Consider the following 20,571-nt stretch of genomic DNA (forward strand, 5'->3'; position numbering starts at 1 on the left):
TCCAGTCTATCAGAGGGGGTTTTGTGGGCATGAGTGTGCAGCTTTTGGTGTCACCCCCTTGGTGGGTGACACCCGGTGCCGCCCCCGCACTCCGCTAGTGACGCCACTGGATGTATCAAGCCTTCTAGAGAGTGAAGAAGTTGCCCATCACAAGCAATCAGCTTCTACCTATCATATTATAGAATTAACTTAATACGTGCTAGATCAAAGCTGATTGGTTGCCGTGGGCAACTTCCTCACCTCTCCACTCGTTAGAAGACTTGATACATTTCCCCCTAGTCCGATCATGTGATCCTGGGCGCCACCTAACATAAACTCTAATATGACTACAGCACACTAGAGGTATAAAGCTGATGTGGTGCAGAACACTCACACTTCCGATACAAAATCATGCATTGAAATTGTAGAATTAAAGCCACTGTGGCTGTCAGTTAAGCTAGGTACACACTGGAGCAATGTCGGGATGATATGCCGTTTCGTAACGACATAACGCCTACATTGCTCTGTGTGTATGCATGGTTGCGCACTCCTGCTGTCGCTAGCAACGGTCACCAGGTTTGATGTGCTGCACATCAAACCTAGCTATATCACTAGCGGCCAATGCATTGTTAATGAATGACGTAACGGTGATCGTTACCTCGTTCATTAAAGTCGTCCAGTGTGGGCGCACAATCACTGCTGATGGGCATTCGGTCCAATGTCAGAACAAATACCCGTCGCTCCAGTGTGTTCCTAGCATTATGCAGGGTACAAACTAGACGATATGTTGTACAATCCAGCCAATGTGTACCCGCTATGTCTCTGACGATACGCGCTCCTGCGCTTTCAGCGACATTGCCCGTCTGACCTGCATGCAGGTCCGAAGGGCGACATTAGCGTCGTAACGAATGGTCGTTATCACCAAATTTGTTTAAAATGTCGTCCAGTGTGTACCCAGCATAAGGCACTAGGACGGTGAGGGAGGGTTAGAATACTTACGTGACAGGTGTCTGTATCCTAACCCTGTTGGGATTCTTACTGAATGCAGCATGGCCCCCTCTGTCATTCCGTCGCTGCTGGCATCGGCAATTGTGTATGCACTTGCCGACGCCGGGTCCCGCCGCTGCCGATGTCGCACACACTAGATATCGTCTAGTGCAGGCCTGGCCAACCTGTGGCTCTCCAGCTGATGTGAAACTACACATCCCGGCATGCCCTGCCACAGTTTTAGCATTCCTTAATAGTCAAACTGAGACAGGACATGCTGGGCCTTTTAGTTTCACAACAGCTGGAGAACCACAGGTTGGCCAGGCCTGGTCTAGTGAGTTGTGTAAGCGATTGCCAGGAAGAAAGATGGAGGGTGAAATCATGTTTCCTGGTGTGATTGGTCATCACTTCTGGCCAATGCGGAAGAAGGAAACAATACAGAAGAGGCATCAGCCAATCGCTCACGTGCTTCTGTGCGGCAACCAGGAAGAGGGCGGTGCTCCTGTGTCAGGAATCAAGAAGATCGGAAGGATGATGTGAGGTTACAGCAGCTGGACCGTGGTTTTGTCTCATGGTGGCGGCGCTGTATGTTGTGTGTTTGGGGCTGCTCGTAGCTGTATTACCGGCTCACGATGCTAATTACAGTCAGGTCATCGAGCAAGACATGGCTCAGTATAGGTAAGACTGGTACTTACACCGGAGGCACCGGCAACATGTTATCTCCTGTAACTTAACCTGCCCTAAATATGAATCCGAGAGCTGGAACAATGACGGAACGTATTTGCTTATTGATCCGTCTGGTATAGTCCCGGTCCTTTCACTGTCCCGATTGTTACTCACACCTCATCTACTTCCTATTCAGTGTTTCACGCATGAGTATGTGCACTAAGCACCTCAACGTGGCAATGTATACTACATCACTAGGCAGTGTTGTGGTTGCCTAACTGTAGAACTTTTGTCAATACAATTGTATTTAGTAGAATAAATACTTTATCATTGTAAAAAAATTGAAATTACATTCCGGAACTACCACGTTTTCCCACAGTCAGTGTGTGTGTGTGCAGGGGCGTATTTAGAATGTGTGCGGGGAACATGGGCCCCTGGGTCCAGGGGGTCCCTGCACCGCACACCCCGCACCCATAATATTACCTCTCCTGAGTCCCACGTCGTCGTGGGGGTCCGGCTCTGTAAAACGACGGGAAAATGGCCGTTGTGGCTATTTTCCTGTCGTGTGCGCATGCGCAGTAAAGGGAAAATGGCTGCCACGGCCATTTTCCCGGTGACCTGTACATTTATTATAGACTCTGTGCATACTCTAGTGCCCAGAGTCTATAACTCTGGTGCTGGCAGCGAACAGCTCAGTGCACTGCCAGGCGGAGAGGAGGGGGCCCCTGTTGGAGACTGCACACGGGACCCCTCCTCTCTAGAAACGGCAGTGTGTGTGTGTTTTACAATCAGTTGAAATCTGGCTGGGTTAAGCCGTGTGCACACTAGATGATAAGCGATGGCGAGAGCAATGCTGCATTCGGCAGATGGCCCCCGCTGACGATATCGCTCGTCGGACCTACATGCTGGAGCATGGATCGTCATTGACAGTGTGTACACTCTGGGCGACTTAAAGAATTGTTGTAACGAATGGTCGTTATCTGCAAATTCAGGGAGGGTTTGGGTGTGGGGAGGGTTAGAGGTAGGGTTAGGGTACTTACCTGACAGGTGCCTGTATCCTAACCCTGTTGGGATTCTGACTGCCAGAACCCCCCCTCACTTCTTTCTCTCTGATCTGTTTCCTCTCTCCTGATAGATCAAGGAGGTTGAACTTGTAGCTGGCAACCCCCCAACTGCAACACTTTCCACGAGTGCTAACTGGTGTCATCACGCACCTTCCTATCTCTGTCCCTCAGCACCTCACCCACACTTCTGTCTCTCATCTCTGTACCTACTTTCCCCTGCAATTCTGGGGGTTTGCCAGCTTTGTGCGCTGATGACACTTGGGGAACAGTACCAAGCATTGTAAGGCGCTGTCTATGGCTTTGACCACAAGGCAGCTGCTAGTGAGGGGAAGATAGCCTCCCTCTGGCTCTCTCTTGCGCATCTGTTAGATACATTATATACAGCTTTATATATTACTAGTTTAAATGATCCAGCATATGCCAGGTCAATTCTCCTAGGTCTCTCTCATCTTCCTCGCTACCATTGGGAGCTGTTGAGGTATACGCCCTCCTGATAGCCAAGGCACCCGCGTTCTTCCCCTGAAGAAGTTCCTATACTTCAAGAAGGGGTGAAATCCATTGGAATGCAATAATTTCTCTCCTCAACGGACTATTCTATTTTCACATACGCCATTCTTTTATTCACTTATGTAAGAGTTTGGGTTTGTGTATTATATATATTAAAATGTTGTTAACACATATTGGACAATTGGAGGGCATTTCTGCCTTGTCTTTTTTTTGCGAGAACATGAACCTCATCCATAAAAGGACTTGCCAGTGTTTACTGATAAGCTATTGGTTCAAGTTTCTAACTGGTACACAAATACACTGCATGTTGGTGGATATTAAATGTATTTTTGGGTGCCCGGGGAGTGTGCTGCTTTCCTTTGAATGAGAGCACAATATAATATTTATTATACCGTTTTAGGGCCGAATTCAATTATCCTGGAATAGCTAATTACCTGCGATGCAGTGCTTGTGTCTATGAAATTACAGCCCGCGGCAGCCACTTAACATGGATTTCTCTTCACCACCTCCTGAGGCTCGAACTGAAATCTGCATTAAATATAACTTTCTGCCCTTATTGCAGCAGCCGCAAACACATTCACCCATAGCTCTGGGTACCTATCCTGGAATCTGACTTACCACACGAGGAAAATGGCATTTTACTGAATAGCCTGGGGTGTAAAAGTCAGAGACTGCCACCATTTTCCCCGCATAGTAAATTAGCGAGTCTTAATGAACCCGGCCCTTAATCTGTTGTGTTTTATTTTCATTTTTGCCATATATTCTCACATTACTGTGATCGGGAAAGTGGGGGAGTGCAGCAAAGGACACATATAAGCATCTCTGTGGTCAATCGAATAGCTCCGGAAGCTCCTTCCTGTGCTATTAGCATCGCGCTGAATTGAATCGCCTCCTATTAATCCTCTATTTTGGTACGGAAGCACTTCATAGACCTTTTGGAATTTTTTTTTTTTACTTTGCATTTAACATACACCACTAGAAAGTGCTATTCTCTCACTTCACTTTTTTCACAGCACAATTTTTGACTGTTATAATTTCTGGCATATCTGGAGAGTCCAGCAGCCATTCATATTTGGAGGATAATTGTAGAATTTTTGATTAAACTATATGGTGTAGCTTGTGTGTATATAATATATATTGCATTACAGTGTTTTTTTTTGTTTGTTTGTTTTTTTCTTTCCCCCAAATGTTCTGAAATTGTTTTGGCACACATCTTTGCTATGTATGTCCTGTTAAAAAACATACTTGTAGTAATATTTAGGGGTCTATTTATCAAGCAGTGAAAAGCATGGAGAAGTGGACCAGTGGAGAAGTTGCCCATAGCAACCAATCAGTGTTGAAGTAGCATTAATTAAGTACAATCTATAAAATAATAGGTTGGAGCTGATTGGTTGCTATGGGCAACTTCTCCATTGGTCCACTTGTCCACGCTTTTCACTGCTTGATAAATAGAATTATAAATCATTAAGGGGTCTATCTTTTTGTTTTGATTTTACCTCGCTGCACTAGTCCTATTCTGTGCAAGGAAATCGCATTTTGTCACTAGATGTCTTGTTAGGAGTGAGCAGTAGGGGCAAGTTTCCCTGCTGCAGAAAAAGTTGAAGATGGAATTGCAATAAAACACTGGAAAAAGGAACTCAAACTGGAAATTTGGGTAGGGTAGCTGAATTAAAAAAAAATAAAAAATCTATCATTGTAATGCAGTTCGATTTAGCTTACAATCAAGCTAACAGTTATTGTACAATCAAGGTGTAATCTTCACTTTGGGTCTGATTCTGAGTGGGTTACAGCGCAGTATACAACGTCAAATAGTGAGTTTTAGCAAACTCTTCATGCTAAAACTCATGCTAGAAGGACGTTTGCACATTTTTACGTCTCTCCAGGTGAATCTGAATCAGACAGTGTTGGCTGGATTTCTCCTTGTGTGACAAGGGTAACATTGGCGTTCTGGACAGCAACATTGTGTCACACACAAGAGATTTGTATTATGCAAGTGTGGACATGTAGCCAGAGTTCCCTGCTGTTCTGAGGGTAGTGTCTATCCCGGCTGTCAGGATGCCAGCAGTCAGAATCCCACCGCCGGCATCCCGATGGTAAGTAGTGGGGTTAGTGGAATGGTTAGGTTTAGGCACTAGGGAGGGGGGAGGGAAGGGGTAAAGTTAGAATACTGATCGACAGGTGTCTGTATCCTAATCCTGTCGGGATGCCGGAGACTGGAATCTCACCGCTGGGATCCCGAACTTTGACATACTGTACCCAACCCATATATGAGGTACAGGTAGTCACTAGCATAAGGTAGTAAATCTGGCTTCCAGCAGTTTGTCACCTTGCAACCGACTCAGAATCCGGGCGCTTGTGTAGTTGAAAAGTGCATTTAAATGTTGTATCCTAAAACTTTGCATGAATAGTCTTCCTACAGTCCACAAGCTACTAATTAAACCAGTGGTTCTCAAACTGGGTGCCGTGACACCCTGGAGTGCCTCAGGGCACTTGCAGGGGTGCCTCGGGTTGGTGGTAGAGGTACCAAATAAAATTATTTTAGTTCTGTATTCTAACATGATCTGCATAATAAACATTACTTTAAAAACAAAATGATTTTAGTCAGTGTGGACAAAAAGAGACACAGCCATGTCAACCACTACATAACAGGACTTAAGGGTGAGATAGAAGCATAACTTCATTACATTTTTGCTGAATTTCTCAATAAGAAACTTTTGGCCCAGGGGTGCCGTGGAAAAAATGCGGAAACTCTTGGTCGCCGTGATTCAAAAAAGTTTTGGAAACACTGAATTAAACATTTGCTTGCAGCTGCTATGTGAATTTATTATTTTTTTTTTGTTCTTGCTCTAATATTTATAATTTTGTAGTTGATAAGAATAGTGGTGTAGTTTATGTGCCTTGTTCACTTACGATGAAAATTTGTTACCAGGGATCGGGTGAAGTCCATGTTTTATCATGCATACAACAATTACCTAGACAATGCCTTTCCATATGATGAGCTGAGACCACTGACCTGCGATGGACAGGACACCTGGGGAAGGTGAGGTGTGTTTTGGAGTTATTGAAGCCACTCCTCTTATAGAGATTTTCCTTCTTCATATTACTGTTATTTATTGCCTTGTATATGGTTTCATATATGACTGCATATTCCGATTGTTCTGTTAGCTGGAAAAATTCCATGCTCCTCCTGCTCTGTCCTTCTCTTGTATCCTAGACGAGCTATGGATAACCTTCCCATATCAGGTATTCTCGTTGGAAATGATTGGGATTAATTGGTAGTATTTTTTCTCGACAGACCTAATGTTCAGTGCTGTGTAACTTTATTACTACTCCCAAATCTGAAACAGTTCACACTGGCAAGTCCAGTGATGTGGGATGCATATGGGAGCGAGAGCAATTTTAGCTGAAAATGAATGTACTACAAATATCAGGAGCCATTATAATCAGTCCAGTTTGGTATACATTGTTTTTTTGCTTAGTTGGGGGGCACCAGTTTTTTTATTTTTCCCCTTTGGGTTTTTTGGGCCAACTCTCGTATTTGTACTCAGCAGTGAGCCTCGCTGTACACGCTAGCTACAATTCTACATATGTGCGTAGTTTGATAGGTCTTTGTGTAAGTTACTGGTTACTCTGAGCATTTATGGTTTTCTCTTTTATTGCAGTTTTTCTTTGACTTTAATTGATGCACTGGACACATTGTTGGTGGGTATTTACTCTTAGAGGCCCAACATATATTATTTTTTGAACATGCAGAGATGAATTCTGGCTACTTGCTAATTACTTTTCTCCAGAAACAGTGGTGGTCATTTACAAAGGAAAGAATGCTCTTTAGTGCAAATACAGCTTTGCTTGATATGCATCTTGATTTATGTACATACACCTGAATTTGCGCTATCTTTGCACATGCAGATAGGTGGGGTTGGGTGGTGTAAAGGCTTTCCCACTGAAATACAGACGGGGCACTTTGGGACACTTCTTTTTGCGCTGCCGATGCAAGATTTTATTTTGTGAAACAATATTTATAATGAGATAAAATGATGAACAGGGAGTGGTCCAGCTGGTATGGGGCAGGGGTGCTATTGGTGTCTTTAGTAATGCAGTGGATCCTTCTCCTAGAAACAGATGGTGTGCAGGCTTCTATACAATGCAACCTGATACACTTCAAGGTCTGCGCTTTACCCATAATCTCCCTAATTTAAAAAAAAACAATGAATAGCTCTAAAACCTTACCCCTCTTGTCACTCAGGCCTCCCACATATCTTGTCACTTAGTTCAGTGCCCATAGAGCAGTGTTTCTCAACTCCAGTCCTCAGGAAACCCTAACAGTGCATGTTTTTGAGGTCTGCTCGCAGAACCTCAAGAGAAATAATTAGTACCACATGTGAATCTTTAGAATGTGTCAGCCAGTAATGAATACACCTATGCTCCAGCCACAAAGATCTGGAAAACATGCACTTTTAGGATTCCTTGAGGATTGGAGTTGGGAACCACTACCATAGAGGATCGAGTGAGACTGTGATGCAGGCTGCACTGTGCAGTACACTGGGGATGATGGCCGACCATCGCTGGTTTTGCTATTGATAGCAGAGATGCTGTCTGCTGCTGATAGCAGGGGAACACCACGCTTGTTGTGTCCCTCTATTGGTGGAAACCATCCAAGGCTGTTAAGTGCTGGGTCTGGTTAAGAATTTGATGTATGGTTTGACATTGCTTTGTTTTTTTTTTGTTTTTTTTTACAGTCCTCCTGTACAGTGGTTTCTGTATCTGTTCTAGTTGGCAAGTGTACCTGAAAATTCACTTATCTGCCGAAACTTTAAAAAAAATGTACATTGTTGCAAGATATGTTAGGGTGTGCTTTGTAAATTGGGTTCAATGTCTTGGTTCTTAAGTTGCCCATCCATTAGGTGATTTAATTGAAAGATAACTATATCGTTCATAAATAGTTTAAAAACCTATGGCATATCGTTCAGAAAAATGTCTAAAATGACCAGCGATGCGTTTGCCTGCTGGTCGTTTAGACATCTATCATCGGGCTAACATGCCAACCTGATGATAACGTCAGGTTCAGCATGTTTGCAGATGATGTGCCTACACTGAACGACTGCTTGTTCAGCGTAGGCACATCACAGACGGAGAAGCGACCGCACGATTACAATGTCGTAATCGTGCGATTGTTTCTCCGTCTGCTAGTGGATGGGCACCTTCAACCTCAACCCTCTAGTCTTCCCAACTTCTGTTTGTGGAAGCAGGTGGAATAATTACTGATCCAGCAAAATAGATTAACTCACATGTGCATGATTAAAGACATCCACAAAACATGACCTGTTGGTGGTATTTGGGGCTGGAGTTGAGGACCTCTGGTCTATACCACTGTTTATATTGTTAAATTATTTTGCAAAATTTGTTGCAAACACAAAGAAAATTACATGAATTAAAAATTCAAAAGGAGATTTGAGATCATCCACTTCTGTAGCCCTGCGTTGTATACAGTTCCAGAGACTGAGCTACAGTTTTTTTTTTTCTCCGCCTTGTAGCCCGAGATCTTACATCGTTCCACAGATTCTGGGGCTCGCTACTTGCTGTACCCTATTTCCACATTGGTGTAGATCTGAATGTATTGCATTAATCAGCATACCATTCCACAGGATATTTTTTTTTTTATTGTCAATTAAATTTAATATCGCAGTTGAATGAATTGTCCAATATAGCACAGATGATAGAATATACACCATTTTGGAGATATGTGAAAATAGCTGAGCTGTTCTATGATGTGAAGGTCAGAGTTTTGGAACCAGGTATTTGTCACATTCATATTGAAAAGGCCCTACTTCAGAATGTGTGTTAGATATTTGATAGTAGATCTAATTAATCTCATGCTATAATTCAGACAGCTATGAACAAAATCTGAATCCTGAAGTTTATTTGTTCATACAATGAATTTCACATTTACACGTTTCAACACTGTTTTGGAATTTTCAGATTATTGGTAACGTCTCAGAGTTCCAGCGAGTAGTGACCGTACTGCAGGACACTGTGGATTTTGACATTGATGTCAACGCTTCAGTGTTTGAGACCAATATCCGAGGTATAGTCTGGAAAAAAAAATCTAATATAATGTAGACAGTATCACGCGCAAACATACTATAAGGGCAACTTTATGGTTCTGTATTATTCCTTCACTGGCACTTTTTTTTTTTTTTGTGCCTGCCATTCCTGTTAAATGGAATACCCAGTTGGTGTGATCATTGTTTATCACGGAAATACGGGCCACTCTATTCCATAGTGCACTGTCTGCATGTTTGGTTTCGTAGATTGTGATATCAATCGGCATTTTTTTTCAGTGGTAGGTGGACTTCTTTCTGCTCACCTCCTTTCAAAGAAAGCTGGCCTTGACCTGGAACCTGGCTGGCCATGTTCCGGTCCCCTGCTTCGTATGGCAGAAGATGCAGCAAGGAAACTTCTGCCAGGTTAGAAGTGAGAATGATTAGTAGTTCGATTTCCTTTTTTTGTTTTTCATACCATTGAAAAGTAGAAGTATGTACAAGGGATTTTTTTTATTGTGCTTTAATTGGTATTACATGGAATGAATGTCCTACAGCTTTTGACACACAAACTGGAATGCCTTATGGGACCGTTAACCTCTTGAATGGAGTCAACCCTACAGAGACTCCAGTGACATGCACAGCCGGGATTGGAACCTACATCATTGAGTTTGCTACACTGAGTCGCTTAACAGGAGATCCAGAGTTTGAGAAGGTTGCAAGGCGAGCCCTCAAAGGATTGTGGGAAAGCCGTTCTGAGATTGGATTGGTGAGGGAAAATTGATGGGTGGTTTTATATAACTGCTAAACAGAGACACTGAAGACCTATACCCAAACAATTGTTTTGTCTGTTTTAAGTCTCTATGATGATGGGTACAACTTGGACCTTTCTCTCCTTTCTTTTTTCCTGTCCGCTAGCATCTCTTGCTTATTTAAACTCCAGTATTCTTTCTGACTCCTTCTCCAGCACCTATGTCAATCTGAATAGTATATTTTTTACTTATTCTATTGAAGCATAATAATATTCACTTTACAAGTGCTGTCAATGATAAGTGTTACACGACTATGTAAAACAACATACAAGTTAAAACCAGGATTGATGGAAGAGCTTCAAATAAGGATAACCAGGTACCTTATACGCAGATATCATATGAAAATGATTACAGGAAGAAACTAGGTATTCTGGGAAATTATAGGAATAGTGAATACATGGCTTGACACCTGATTAGGAGTAGTAGTTGGTTCTGGAAGAAAATTTACCTTTTTAGCCATTCGGTAATAGCAGCATAGAGAGAGTTCTGGGGAGACAAATACAGGAAAAATATCCCACACACAGGAGACTATAAATATATTGGTAGGTCTTGTGTGTGTAGACCATACCAAGTGGTATTAAACTCAATATTTACCCTCTCTTGCAGTCAAGTCTTAATCCTGAATTACACTTTTGTATTATTCATAGAGTAATGCAATTTGTAAGGTCCTAGCAGCCCAGTTTTCATACAGCTGTTGTATGCTGTTAAGATTGGAACAAGTCCTAGTTTTACAGCAGTGGAAGATTTAGTAAACTACCAGGTGACAGCCAAGGTAATTAGGGCAGATGAGATTCTTTACAGAAGAATTCTAGCAGTGTGAATAGATTAAAACTTCACTTTTTATTTTATTTTTTTAAGGTTTTAGAATATAAGGGGGAAGATTTTAGTTTTCAACCTCCAATAATATTTAAATACAACCAATAATTACAAACAAACATAGAAATCAATATAGCAAAAGGCGATTGTTGTAAGTGGTTAGATTAAAACATTGTGTATATATATATGTATGTATGTATATATATATATATATATATATATATATATATATATATAATATACTTTCATACAAACTCGACATTCCCATCTGGCCAGTCCCTACACTGAATGACTGTGAAGTGGTGGCAGCTTAAGAAATTATTGCAATATTTTGGAACCAACATTCCCTGTATTTAAAGGAGTTGCAGTTTGAAAACCAAGTGAGTGCCGAGTTTTTATGATATTTTCTATGTAGATGGTGTGGTCACATGCCAAGGGCACCCCATAATGGTTGAGTGCCGTGGATTAAGCCTGTCGTGTTTTATATAATATATATATATATATTCATCCATTTGGGGTGCGACCTCAATGTAACCGTCACAAAAAATGAGGTTCACTTTTATACAAAAAAATTTAAATTCATAGGGCACTCACCATCTCAGAAGGTAAACAGTTCTTTTTATTTGTTACATACCATCAGTGTCAAAATATTCAGGCTATGTCCGACGTTTCGATCCTATGTGGGACCTTTGTCAAGGTAAATAGGACGCCACAGAATGTTCAAGCCATCAGAAAAGGTGCTACACGCACACAACAGATTATCACAGATTAAATGGCATGTGCTCATGCTATTTAAACTGTGATAATCTGTTTGTGTGTGTGTGTCTAAATAGAAAACTGTTTACTTTCTAAGATGGTGAGTGCCCTCTGAATCTTTTTTTGTGTATACATTTATATATATGTGTGTGTGTGTGTGTGTGTGTGTATATATATGTGTGTGTATATTTTCTCTGTAATATAATTTAGTGTGTGTGTTTTGAATCTAACCACTTACAACAATCGCCTTTTGCCTGTATTAACAAAAATTGGCAGTGAACTTTATTGATTGTTTGTAATTATTGGTTGTATTTAAATATTATTTGAGGTTGAAAAACCTTTAAAAAATAAAAAGTTTTAATCTATTCATAATACTTTAAAAGTGCCTCCAACAAAGTCTTCTATTCACTTCCTTCTCCTTAAAGAACCTAATTATTTCATCAAATGCATTCCCTTAGTTATATTCATCATTTGATGTCGGGAATGACTTAAGGTGCCCATCCATTAGCCGATAATACTGAGCGATTGCACGATTACGACATCGTAATCATGCAATCGCATAGTTATCGGCTGCAAATTGGGCAGTTAAATGTCTAAAACGGCCAGCGAGGTGTGCGCCCGCTGGTCTTTTCTGACATCTATAATTGCCTGAACAAGACTGTCAACCTGACGACCATCTTCAGGTTGCCCATGTTCGGGGATGATTGATGTGCATACACTGAACGTTCAATGTATGCACTTCAGGACGACTGCACAAATTCGATGTCGAAATCGTGCCGTCGTCCCCGCATCTACAAGTGGATGGGCACCTTTACATGCGACTGAATGTTTAACAATCTGAACATCTAGATCAATAAATATGTTGCATATACCATTTATTATAGCAGTTCAGAAGTTTTTTTTTCTTAGAATCAACCTTTTGTATTGGCATCCTAGAACATTCCTGAATATTGCTCCTCAGAAATTTTCTGTACCATAATCAAGTGTCCTTTAAGTACCCTCTGAATGAGCGTATACATTTGTGACAACTAGAGGGAAGGGCACAGATCTATAGCTATTTTTTTTTTCTTCTTTCCAATAGGTGTGTGTGTGTGTATCTATCTAAAGAATAGGGGTACTCACCAGGATTTCAAAGAAGATTAAGTTTCCAAATGTTTTATTCGTCACGTCACCTCAAGTAGTCTCGACTTTTCAGTCAATGTAAGACCTTTATCAAGAGGCACAGCATTCCAACAGGGACATAATATAAACAAACACCCAAAGGATGATGGTTGTTTATATTATGTCCCTATTGGAATGCTGTGCCTCTTGATAAAGGTCTTATATTGACCGAAACGTCGAGACTACTTGAGGTAATGTGACGAATAAAACATTTGGACTCTTTTAATCTTCTTTGAAATCCTGGTGAGTACCACCCCTATTCTTTAGTTCTATTACTAGTGGAGTTTTCAGGACACCACTCTGGGTGGACACCCCAGCTGCTGTTTATGGATATCGTTTCATGTGAGTGCAGCTTGACCACTGTGTGTGTGTGTGTGTGTGTGTGTGTGTGTGTATATATGTGTGTGTGTGTGTATATATTACACACGCTTTGTTTAGTCTTATTCGTTCTGTACTGTTTAATTTCAGATTTTTGACTGTTACATTTTCCCCTAAAACAGGTGGGTAACCATATAGATGTCATGACCTCAAAGTGGGTAGCTCAGGATGCGGGGATAGGTGCTGGTGTTGACTCTTACTTTGAATATCTTGTTAAAGGAGCCATCCTTCTGCAGGATGAAGAAATGATGTCCATGTTTCTGGGTAATTAGTAAGAAATCTGTTTTGAATACTTTTTTGCTTTAGCGCATATGAATGCATAATCTTAATTTTGTTTATGAACAAAGCTGCCTCCCAAATAGTACAATATAAATCCATAGTTACTCATAAACCACCTGTTGTGATGGTCTATATGATGTGATGCATAAATATTGCTTTGCTTTAGAATACAACAAAGCTATTCAGAATTACACAAAGTATGATGACTGGTACGTGTGGGTGCAGATGTATAAGGGCACCGTCTCCATGCCGATATTTCAGTCCTTGGAGGCCTTCTGGCCAGGATTACAGGTAATCGTATCATGTAGTTTAAAATGACTGAACCTGGCTATATATTGAGTTTGCTTGATTGAGAGAGATTCTGTGCCACATGATTTACATGTCATGTAACAAAGATATCTGTATAGTTTATAGTTCTGTATTGCAGCAGTCGCTCTTACGAAGATGTGATGCCAGCAAACTAATTTTGTATATGATCACCGAATGCCTTTATTGCTCTGCAATTAAGTCTATATGAGAGACTCTTTTCTCGTTATACAGGAAGGGCTTATGGGATTTAGGGGGAGATTTAATGAAGCTTGGAGAGAGAGAAAATTGTGAGAGATAAAGCACCAACCAATCAGCTCCTAACTGTCATTTTTTAAATACAGCCTGTAAAGTGACAGGAGCCGATTGGTTGGTGATTTCTCTTACAATTTTAGCTCTCCAAGCTTTATTAAATCTTTCCCTTAGTTTTCTTTTAACAAAACCCCTAATGGCATGCCAAATTTTGAAAAGCCGGGAGCTAGTCTGTAATGAAACATCTGGAGGTTCATTCTTACAGTGCTTGTGAGCACCAGAGGGTGCACCACTTGCTTCCAATGGCAGTCCAAAATGTGTGTGTTGATTTTTATTTTTTTTATGTATTTTTTTATTTTATTTTTTTTCCCCCCCCCTTTACCCACCTAACCACAGTGAAAAATGTATTACTAGGCTGGTAGACTGTCTCTCATTGGTATGAATGGTGTTTTCCTTTTTTTTTTAGTTTTGTTTTTTTGCCCGCTAACTATCAGGAGGCAAATTCCAAAAAGCCAAACTTTTTGGAGCTTGAAACAAATTCCATCTTCGCAGTCCCCATAGAAACCTGTGTGTGCTGCATTTGCAATTGATACCTGCAAATGCAGCACTACATGCTGCAGTAACCTTTTAGTACATACCAGCGACAATGCGCCATTCTGCTAAAAAACTGATGTATTTGGAGGATTCACTGTAAAAGTAGTTTGATGCACTGGCCCCTTAGTCATGAGGCCTCTTATCCCTGTAATCATGATCAGTGTGGTTTGCCACAATGAAACAAGTTTTTAAATAAACATTGTAGTGATGGCTCCTGAACTCGCCACTCATACAGATATTGTACAGGCAGTTTACATCTATTGGCAAAGGCAATTTTCTACAGCTTTCATCTATTCTGAACTAGAAATTCTTTTTGGGGGGCTGTCTTAGGCAGAAAAATCTACATGGAGAATACTTGTTATGAAGGGACTCTTTTTTTTTTTTTTTTTATCCCCCTGTAGAGTCTAATAGGAGACATTGGAAATGCCATGAGAACATTCCACAACTATTACACGGTCTGGAAGCAGTTTGGTGGATTACCGGAGTTCTACAACATTCCCCAAGGATTCACTGTGGATAAAAGAGAGGGCTATCCGCTAAGGCCAGGTATGTTCTTGCATGTTTTTGAAGGCAGTTGTACTGTTGCCTATAAATAATACCTATCTATTAAACTATAACCCAGTTAGAATTAGACACAAACCAGCATCGTGGTGGATATAACCAATGTCCTCCCCACATAAAACTCCCAAACTATGCTTTGTGCTCATGTCAGCCATTTCTGCACTGAGACTTGTACCGTCTGCAACATAATAAAGCAATAAGAAGGAGATACAAGATACTGTAATGTTAAGATCCATTCTCCATTGTCTTTCAGAACTGATTGAGAGTGCAATGTATTTGTACAGAGCAACAAAGGACCCAACACTGCTGCAGCTCGGGAGAGATGCAATTGAGTCCATTGAGAAAATAAGTAAAGTGGACTGTGGATTTGCTACTGTAAGTCCCCCCCCCCCCCCCCCCCTCTCCCTCCCCTCCTACTGTGAGACCTGTAGTGTATATCCCGGGCTAGTTACACTCACATTGGGGAATCGAGGCTCATTGAAGTTAAAACTGGACATACCGTGTTTTGTCCATGTTTGCTGTACATTGTGAGGAAATGTTACACCCATAAGTATTTTAGATTTAATATTCCTGTAATAATATGAAAACTCTGTTGCAAACCCATTCCGCAGTGTGACATTTGTCATATGTGCAGTTGTCATACTTAGAAATGTCCTTTATAATCACTCTTTAATGTGGATGCAGCGTGCTTCCATCACTAAACTTTGGCTGTCAGTGATACAGAAAGGATCTAGAACAGATAATGGAAACTTTTATTATTCTGTTCCTAGACACCTGGTCATTTCAGACTATACCTTCGGTCCATTGTTATGGATAGGAGTGATTTGAGTCTTGGGTCGAGAACTAGCAATAAGCTATCTGTTCATAAGCTAAAATTGCTGTGAAAAACTGTTTATTCCCCTAACACTGCAATCTAAAATTCTATTTATATTATACACAGACTATGGGCCGTATTCAATTAGACGTGAAAAGTCAGTTTCGGCGATACTTTTTCGCCGATGACGACATACTCGCCGTATTCATTTATCCCTGTTTTCAATTAGTCCGACTTTTCGCTAGTGCGAAAAGTCAATGCATCAGACCTGGCAGAAAAGTTTCGCTTATGAAAAGGTGGCGATAAAAAATGCAGAATTGGGGTTTTGGGGTGCAGACTTCCCGAAACCACCCTGCACCCCTTGGACAGTTCCCTACAGGTAATCTGTGTAAAAATTTTTTTTTAAAAAGTACCTTAAAACACCCCAAAAATAACTTCGTTTTGGGGGACCAACTTGAAAACTAGCGAAATAGACTCAGGGGGGTCCCCAAGTATGCCCCAGGTGTTTTTTTTATTGCAGGTGTTTGCGGCAGGTGGATTTTTCAAGTTTTGTTAAAACTTCACATTAGCTAGTACCCATTTTCATGTACCCCAAATTTGATGGGACTAGTTACTTTCCCGAAAAAAACTCCAAAATGCTATTCTTCACCACTTCTTTAAAAACGCTATATATCTCTGATTGAGACTATTTAAAAACCCCAAATACCTTCAGCTGGGCTATTCGCGGGTATCCAGATTAATCCCCCATGTCAGAGCATCTTTTGGGGGGTGTCGGGCTGATTTCCCCAAAAGTGACAGAACTTTTCGCCGTTTTCAATTTTGCCGGGTCCCGTTTTCACCGATTTTAAATTGAATACGGGGATAAGCCGGGATGAGTGCGCTACTTTTTCGCACCCAAAACCGCGACAAAGTTTGGCAATGGACTTTTCGCTGCAAATTCAATACGGGCCTATATGGTGATTTATGTTCTTCTTTGAGCAAAATCAATGCTTTTGCAAGTGCTTAGCATGGAATAGAATGGCCAAGGGAATATATTGCCATTAGAAGTGAATGGGGAGGTTGGACACTTTTAATTGGCTGCGCTCCAGCACCATTTAATGCAATGGTTAAGCAATGTAATACTATTGTGGAACTGCTCATGGTGGTACCCGTAGTTCCACAATATCTTTTTCTCCTTCATCCAACAGGGGACACTGGAGCTTAAGACACTGGGGTATAGACGGTGGTATAGTAGAGCCTGGCACTTGAAAATAATTTAGAAGTGTGACTGGCTCCACTCCCTCTATGCCCCATTAGCCCCAGTTTTAGAGATGTGCCCGTGTGAGCCGGTGCACATTGGGCTGACTCCAGCCTTTTTGTTACAAATTTTTATTTTATTTCTATTTTTACTTACTGTGGCAGTCTGTGGAGAGCCGCCAGGAAAGGGAACCGCCATGGCTACTGCAGCTAGTGTCCGCTGTCCCTGAAGGGAGGGCCCCCACAGTGAGTCATCGGACTCTGCGGGTACCACCACAGTGACTGCCACTAATGTCCGGATCCCCCTCATGCACCCCCCCCCCACACACACCCCCGTCCAGCATCCCGGTCACAGCAACCAGTGAGTATATACCCACCGCTGCTGATTAGCAGGAGCTGTGGTAAACCTTAAGGTGGGCAGCGCGGGCTGCCGCGTCTATCGCGCAGGTTCTTCCTTGTGTGATGCCTGTGAATCGGACAGTTCTAATTTGGCTGCCCAATCTAACCAAAATGTTACACCATCTTGGATAGCCACTCTGGCCAGGGTAATGTCAGATTTGGCCTCTTTAGCTGTTTCTCGCAGCGAGAGAGAGGCTGCCAGGGAAGGTCCCAGTACTTCTTCCTCAACTAGCGAACCACCCTTGGCTCAGGGGTTAGCCCGTTCGTTGGATGGTTTAGTCCAGATGATGGGTTCCTCCTCTAAACCCACAGAGTGTGTGGTAGGTCAGCCTGCTAAGAAAAGGGCACTCACGGCTTTCTTCAGTCGGAGGAGGAGTCAGACACAGATCACTCCCCTCAGGGGGAGGAGGGGGAGATGGTGGAGGAATCGGATGAGGAGTCCTCGCTGGAACCCGTAAAAACGCACAGGGTATTGAAGCCTTTATCCTGGTGGTCCTGCAGATTTCAGATTCAGAGATACCCGAGTCACTGGATTCCTCATTGTTTGATAAGAAACAAAGGTCCACTGTTACATTTCCTGCTTCTCTCCAATTAGACGAGCAATTGGTGGCAGCATGGAAGCACCCGGACAGGAAGTTTCAGCTGCCCAGGTGTGAAAGCAAATGACAATCAGTAATTTGCTCCCAAATGCCGGAAAATGGACAAAAACTGTTGTTTGAACAAATTGTTTATATCAAACATTTAACAAACTTGTCTGACGACCATTTTCATCTGTTTTCTGGCATTTAGGAGCAAATCGCTGATCATCAGTTACTCCCATACGTTACCAGATTTTCATTCCAACCAATCAACTAGTTGGCTGGTTGGACAGATAATCTTTAGATGTGTGGCCAGCTTTAGAGTGTTATCAAGTTATCCATGTGTAGTGCCCTAAATGTACCCATCTATGACTGTTCCAAATTATACTGACTTCTTCCTCACTGTCACATAACTGGTGTATTGAACTCTAGTTACTTATGGGATAGAAATGAATAATTGGTTCTCTCCATGTTTTTCTTAAAATACTACCCAGTTGGGCATTATTTATGGCATTAATTAATCATGAGACTGATGGGGGAATGGGAACTATCTGTATTGCATGTGGTAATTGTGTGTTTCTCTGCTGAAATTCTTAGACTCAAATTTTGTCTGCTCTGTGCTGATTTCAAATTTTGTATTTTACAGAATTGAAATTGGCATAATACACACACGCACGCACGCACGCACACGCCTTCCATTCAGTCTTTGTTACAGTAATTTTGCTTTGCACAATGAAATGTTTTTTCCCCTGTCTGCCTGCACCTCACTTAGTCAGGAATGCCATTATTTAGCCCAGCTCCTTTCATTTGCTTATGCAAATGCCTACTCCACAGCACATGGTGCCATAATTGGTGGAAAGCTAGATATACTTAAGGCCCCCATAGATCAGCAATTGATTGTACCAATTCTGCAGTTTGCAATCGATTGAAAGAGGGAAAGATTTTTAGACAAAATCGATTGCAAATTGCAGAATTGCTGATGTATGGGGGCCTTTACACACATTGAGGCACCTGTATAGAACTAAAGCTGATTTTGTGCTGAACACTATTTTTTTTTTTTTTTTTGTACTTTGTAAATGACATCAGTGCACATAGAAATGTATGGTTAATATGTGATTTAAGCCTTATTATTTAGTGTTCTATTTTTCTCTTTTAGATTAAGGATGTCAGAGATCACAAATTAGACAATCGTATGGAATCTTTCTTTGTAGCAGAGACAATCAAATATCTCTATCTGTTGTTTGACCCGGATAACTTCATCCACAACGATGGTTCCGAGTTTGACCTAGTTGTGACTCCCTATGGGGAATGTGTATTGGGGGCCGGTGGCTACGTGTTTAATACGGAAGCCCACCCAATTGACCCGGCAGCACTGCATTGTTGTAAAAAGCACAATACAGAGAAGTGGGAAGTAGAAGACCTGGTGAGGGAATTCTTCTCTGTCAATACAAAGGAGGAGGCCAGGGAAGAAGCCACTCGAGATCAGAGGCAGCAGGATTCGTTTTCTTCCAGAGCACAGAACAGAACAAACGCCAAACGCACATCTCTCCTCCGTTGTCCTAGCCAACCATTTAGCTCTAAACTTTCAATTTTGGGACAAGTGTTTCTAGAATAAATCTGGCTAGATTAAAAAAGATGAAATTTGGATATTCAAATTCTTATCGAACGCTGTGTTTTGTTCTTCTGTTTTTAGTCCTATATTTAGCCCTACAGGCTGAGGTTTCTGGATAACTTTTACTATCCATAAAAATTACATTGCAGACTAAGGGCCACATTGAATAAGCTGCAATAACTCATTAACGTGTGTAAATGTGACTCTTTACAGCAGACGTGAATTTGAAGGTATTCAATTATAACATGTGTTAATTCTCCATAGGGGTAAATGTGTTTTTGTTGTTTTCTTCGGGAACTCCAGAGCAGGTGAAAAGTTGGGAAAAATCCCTATGTAAGGTACAAATGTGGGGCCTTCATTCAGAACCACTGGACTACCCTCTTTAATGATTAATTAGGCACTTAGATGTTTTTGCACAATTATGACATGTCATTATTGGGGTGAAATTCCGCAAAATGCAGAATAATGGATTACAAGACGTGGGACACATACAGCCATGGCCAAAAGTTTTGAGAATGACACAAGTATTTGGTTTTCACAGCATTTGCGGAATCAGTGTTTTTAGACCTTTTTTGACAGATGTTACTATGGTATACTGAAGTAACATCACAAGCATTTCATAAGTGCCAAAGGCTTTATTGACAATTACATTAAGTTTATGCAAAGAGTCAATATTTGCAATGTTGGCCCTTCTTTTTCAAGACCTCTGCAATTCACCCTGGCATGCTGTCAATCAACTTCTGGGCCATATACTGACTGATGGCCGCCCATTG

The 20,571-nt window shown here is 41.5% G+C and overlaps 1 protein-coding gene across 1 annotated transcript; it reads left to right on the forward strand.

Annotated features, from left to right (window-relative positions):
- Window positions 1–1,449: 1,449 nt before the first annotated feature.
- On the forward strand, window positions 1,450–19,852 carry EDEM2 (ER degradation enhancing alpha-mannosidase like protein 2). Its single transcript, XM_088480695.1, has 11 exons — window positions 1,450–1,644; window positions 6,133–6,243; window positions 6,866–6,905; window positions 9,183–9,288; window positions 9,545–9,670; window positions 9,802–10,013; window positions 13,290–13,431; window positions 13,613–13,737; window positions 15,000–15,144; window positions 15,413–15,534; window positions 19,343–19,852. The coding sequence occupies exons 1-11, from the start codon at window positions 1,538–1,540 to the stop codon at window positions 19,799–19,801; spliced, it is 1,695 nt and encodes a 564-aa protein (XP_088336821.1). The 5' UTR covers window positions 1,450–1,537; the 3' UTR covers window positions 19,802–19,852.
- Window positions 19,853–20,571: the final 719 nt, after the last annotated feature.

The sequence above is a fragment of the Taudactylus pleione genome, unplaced genomic scaffold (assembly GCF_031769625.1).
Source record: "Taudactylus pleione unplaced genomic scaffold, aTauple2 ptg000256l, whole genome shotgun sequence".
NCBI classification, from domain to species: domain Eukaryota; kingdom Metazoa; phylum Chordata; class Amphibia; order Anura; family Myobatrachidae; genus Taudactylus; species Taudactylus pleione.

Excerpts from the sequence above, each read along its gene's own strand:
- EDEM2 (XM_088480695.1), top strand. The coding sequence starts at position 1,538 with ATGGTGGCGGCGCTGTATGTTGTGTGTTTGGGGCTGCTCGTAGCTGTA. Across the intron at positions 6,244-6,865 it reads GGACAGGACACCTGGGGAAG|TTTTTCTTTGACTTTAATTG; the intron begins GTGAGGTGTGTT and ends CTTTTATTGCAG. Across the intron at positions 6,906-9,182 it reads ATGCACTGGACACATTGTTG|ATTATTGGTAACGTCTCAGA; the intron begins GTGGGTATTTAC and ends TGGAATTTTCAG.